The following is a 4,622-nucleotide window of genomic DNA, read 5'->3' on the forward strand; positions in this document are numbered from 1 at the left end:
CACACACACACACACACACACACACACACACACACACACACACACCCGCCCCGGGCACGACTTCATCTATTTCACATTCAGTATTTTTACTTTTTGCCTTCCTCTGCACCTTTGCCCTGGTTATTTGAACGCAGCACGGAGACCTGCCGTGCATTTATACTAATTTAAATATTTATTTATGGGAGGGGGCAGCTGGGCTCTGACGCACCTAAATGCACGAAGAAAAGGCGAGCAGAAACATGCGCTCTTGATGAATCTGAATATTTTGTCAGTATGCTAACTTTCATTATAAAAGCTGTGCACTTGTTCACACTCGAGGCCCCTGGTCTGCAGGACGTCTCACTGAGACGCAACAGACGGAGACAATCTGTGAACTGTGTTGTTTAAAATGTTTTTTTTATTCTTTAACAGGAGATTTGTCGCAGGCGACTCACACCTTTCTTAATTTGGTGTCTAATTCCTGAGCGCTGCTGCCGCTGTTGCGTATGTAAACTTGTGACGAAAGTTGGCCCAAACATCGACGGCGTTTGTCTGGTTCCAAGTGACAGTTTCTTGTTTTTTGTGTCTCCCAACTCGTCGCAGCCCGGTGAGAAACTACCACAGCCTGTTGGAGCGCCACCTGGTGGTCAGCAGCGGTGTTGCACCGTAAGGTTCTCGTTAACAGAACCTGTTGCTTCTGAAAACAGACGTGTTCTGTGCAGGATCTTCAGCAGGACGTGTGAAACTTACAGACTCTGAAACCCGGTCCATGGGCGCTGTCTCTCCTTCCTCCTCCTCCTCCTCCTCCTTCGCTGTACAGCGTGGTGACGTTCCCTCTCTCGCAGTGGTTGACACACCGGTCCTGGCTGCAGAGCACCTTACAGATGGTCGGCGTGAACGTCACCTGGAACCTCTCTGTTCCTCTTCCTCCCGTCTGTCCGTTAGCTGTCAGAGGGGAGGTGATGAAGATGAGGAGGAGCAGCACACAGATGAGTCTCAGCTGCCGCATGGTGAGAGTCTGTCTGCAGTGGAACTACTCCACCCGAACGGCCCTCCTGCTCTCCTTCCCTTCCTCCGTGGGCGACTGAAAACAGAGGAGGAGGAGAAGGAAAAAGGGGAGGAAGAAGACGACATCCCCTGCTCCCTCCCCTCCCCCGGTCAGTTTTCTCTGAACTCTGAGTGTGAGCGAGCAGAGTTGGAGCCAGGCACAGAGGTAATTGGAAGCAGTGTGCAGCTCCGGGCTCGAGTCCAAACTAAATGTTTAGCAGGGACTGGGTCCATCGGGCCCATCATTGAACCTACGCAGCCCTTGGCCTCCTCTTCCTCACTCCTGAGGCCCTCAATCTCTGCACACAGTTTCGTAACGAGCTGCAGAACATTACAGGGAGTCAGGGTGATGATGCAACCCTGGTTTTGGGTTTCAGGGGGTCGGAAACAGCAGATGTCCTGATGTGGCTGCAGCCTGCAGAGTGAGAGGAAATGGACTCTTTGCACCACTTTACAGAACCGCACTGGCATGTTGACACCCCTAAAACTGGACCGGTGCCTTGTGGTCCATGTTCTGCTCTGACAAGATCTGGATCTGATCCTTCATCCACACCAGAACCTCAATGACATTATGATTATTACTACTACAGAACCATTAGTCCAGTTTGAGCCAGAGTTGAGTCATGCGTTGGTAAATAAAAGGTTTAGATTTAAATCAACACTTCTCTCTGCTGAGGTTTTTTATCGTGCTTCAGTTTCCGGTAAATCTGCTGGATCAGTTCTGGTTCCAGGTCGGACCGACTCAGGGCTGGCAAATTATTTAGCTACATTTAGCTTTCAGCTCAGTTTCAGCTTCTCCTGTATATTGCAGTTCGTCCAGTTCTCTCTGAGTTCCATCGCTTGACTTTAGCAAACATCTTCTTGAGAACGACCTCCGCAGAACCGGATCCCCGCGGTCCATAAAACAGAAGACGATCCAGAGTTAGTTCCTGTTTTTAGAAACTTGTTTGTAATAAATCTCTCCGATCGTTTCTCAAACTAAGAATCCTTGCAAACAGAGATCTGCTCATTACTTGGTCAAAAACATGTCGGAACCTGGTTCTCTGTGATCCGTGACCTTAACCAGGTCTACCATCAGAGCAGGCCGGTCTGAGGTCCGGACCCCCAACGGCTGAACAATACCAGGAACTGTTTATGGGCCTAATCACAGCGATCAGGTCTGAACTGTGTGACTGCATTAACACTTGGCTTATCAGAGCTCCACAGTCCGTTCAGGCTGTGGAGCTCCGGTAACACGTCATGGATGGAAAACACATTCCAGCAGCACAAACGTTGAGCCGTTTATCTCTCAGCAGCAGCAACGCATTTCTGGTTGTTCTGCTAAATAATGACCTGTGTGTTGTGGTATGTGTGCTAATCCTGTTAAAGTGATCTAACATGACCCTGCGTGGTCGATGTCCGCGAAACACATTTACGAAGTTGACCTTAATTAGTTCTTTTAGGATTCCTGCAGGGAACAAACGCAACACGGCTAACAAGCTAACAGGCTAATTTAAACAAAGGTAATACAGCTGTGAGGTCATTTAAACACATTAGATAAACATAACTTGTAAAAATGGGAAAATAAATTAGCTTGCTATATAACTGGCTAAGTAACACATTAACTTTTGCTAGAAGTTATTGAGTTTAATGGTAAATGGTTCAACACACACCAACTACACCAGCACTAGAACGGTCAAAAAGGTCCGTTACTGTCAAAGAAGACGTGTTAAGAAAACCAGTAAACATAAGTTGGTCTGTTCAAAGCGTAGTTACGATGCGGTGAGGATTATTTCCTGGAATATAGCGGCGACATCATGAACTCTGATGCTGACGGGTCGAAGTGGTCTTTGTGCTGCCGGAGCAGATGTTTTCTTTATCTCTTCATCTTCTAACGCTTATCCGTAGTCGGGTCGCGGAGGTAACAGGTCCAGGCGAGAAACTCGGACATCCTTCAACCCAGTGACACTTTCCAGCTTGTCCTGGGGGACCCCGAGGTGTTCCCAGACCAGAGAAGATATACGATCCCTCCAGCATGTTCTGGGTCTTCCCCAGGGCCTCCTACTAGTGTTGAGAAAATCTCTATAGGGAGGGGTCCAGGAGGCAAATCAAATCAAATGCCCGAACAACCTCAACTGACTCCTTTCGATGTGAAGGAGAAGCGGATCCATTCTGAGCTCCTCCCCGATGATGGAGCTACTCACCCGCTCTCTAAGGCTGAGCCCGGATGCCCTGCAAAGGAAGCCCATTTTGGCCGTTTGTATCTGGGATCTCGTTCTTTCAGTCATGATCCAAACCTCATGATCATCTGTGAGGGCTGGTACAAAGACAAACCAGTACATTGAGAGCTCTGCCTTTAGACTTAGCTTTTTCCTCACTACAACAAATCGAAGCAACATCCTCATTACTGAGGACATGAACCTAATCCATCGATCCATCCGCTCCATCTTACCTGTCAGGGGAATTTAGGTAAAGGTTATGGATGTTTATCAGTAACTGAAGTTAAATTAATGTGTGTGAGTTAGGGAGTTTGTCTGCTCAGGGGGAGCCTGCACGCTCCTCTCTGAGGAGCACGGAGCCTGTGCACCTGATAACTCCAAGGCTTTCTCCGAAGCTCGCAACCGGAGCTTCAGTGTAACATCTGTGTAAACCTGTGTGTGAACTTCGCCCCTTGCAAGGAGTAAACCGGATAAAATCTTCTCGTGTCCTCAGTGTGGCTTATCTTCAGTAAGTAGATGATGAAAGGATATTTATTTTATCCAACGCTACATCACTTGTGAACGAAACACCCAGATACTATAACTCCTGCACCTCCATTTTTGGTTTATCTGTTTTGTGAGCGTTTCTGAAACAGTATTTCAATGTTGATGCTCTTGACCGTTCACTACCTCATCTACAATCATCCAGTGAGCATTAGGTGCTGTCTCGGAGTGACCTTTGACCCCAGCTGTTTCCAGTCTGGTGCTGCATGCATGCGTTGTATATGTTGGGACTATGTTTGACTAAATCAAATTTCAAATGTGTTGCTTCTAAAAGCAAACTTTGAAAAACAACTAAAAATCTTTTGATGAAAACACTAAAATATTAAAAGAACGTTTATTGAGTTTTTCTCGGCCGGAAACAAAGCATCAGAATTGATCTGCTCTCCAGCTCCCAGAAGAACTGGTGAAAACAGGAAACGTGTCGTTAACCAACCTGTGCGAGCAGCAAGTTGGACCGGGCCCTGACCCCTCCTGGTGTGGAAAGTCTTCAGGCTGAATTTTATCAACAAAGGAGATGAAGAGGAGGTCAGAATGTGAAGCTTCCTCTTCTCTCTTAGAATGTGCTTCATCAAGAAGGCGGCAATGCTGACTCCTCTTCCTCCCAGTGATGAAGTCTTCCTCAGCAGGACTGACTGAGCTTCCCTCAGACTGACAAAAAAAAACATGTGTCAGATACTAAATATACACAAAATGATCATCACACACTTGGATTCATCGCTGACACATTAACAACATTTACCTTATCATTTTACCAAAAGAACATTTTGAAAGGTGGACGGCACACACCATCCATCAGGACAGAGGACACCAAACACCATCCATCAGGACAGAGGACACCAAACACCATCCATCAGG

At 47.1% G+C, this 4,622-nt stretch overlaps 1 protein-coding gene across 1 annotated transcript in view; it reads right to left on the bottom strand.

Moving 5' to 3' along the window:
- LOC119410985 (latent-transforming growth factor beta-binding protein 1) overlaps positions 1 to 4,622 on the bottom strand; it is a 43,980-nt gene that overhangs the window by 28,752 nt on the left and 10,606 nt on the right. The window contains exons 4-5 of the mRNA XM_037677904.1: positions 4,201 to 4,415; positions 730 to 924 (exon numbers count right to left, since the gene is read on the bottom strand). Of these exons, the coding sequence (XP_037533832.1) occupies positions 730 to 924; positions 4,201 to 4,415 (410 nt within the window). The remainder of the gene's footprint in view (positions 1 to 729; positions 925 to 4,200; positions 4,416 to 4,622) is intronic.

This window comes from Nematolebias whitei, chromosome 6 (genome assembly GCF_014905685.2).
Source record: "Nematolebias whitei isolate Nwh7 chromosome 6, NemWhi1, whole genome shotgun sequence".
Lineage (NCBI taxonomy): Eukaryota > Metazoa > Chordata > Actinopteri > Cyprinodontiformes > Rivulidae > Nematolebias > Nematolebias whitei.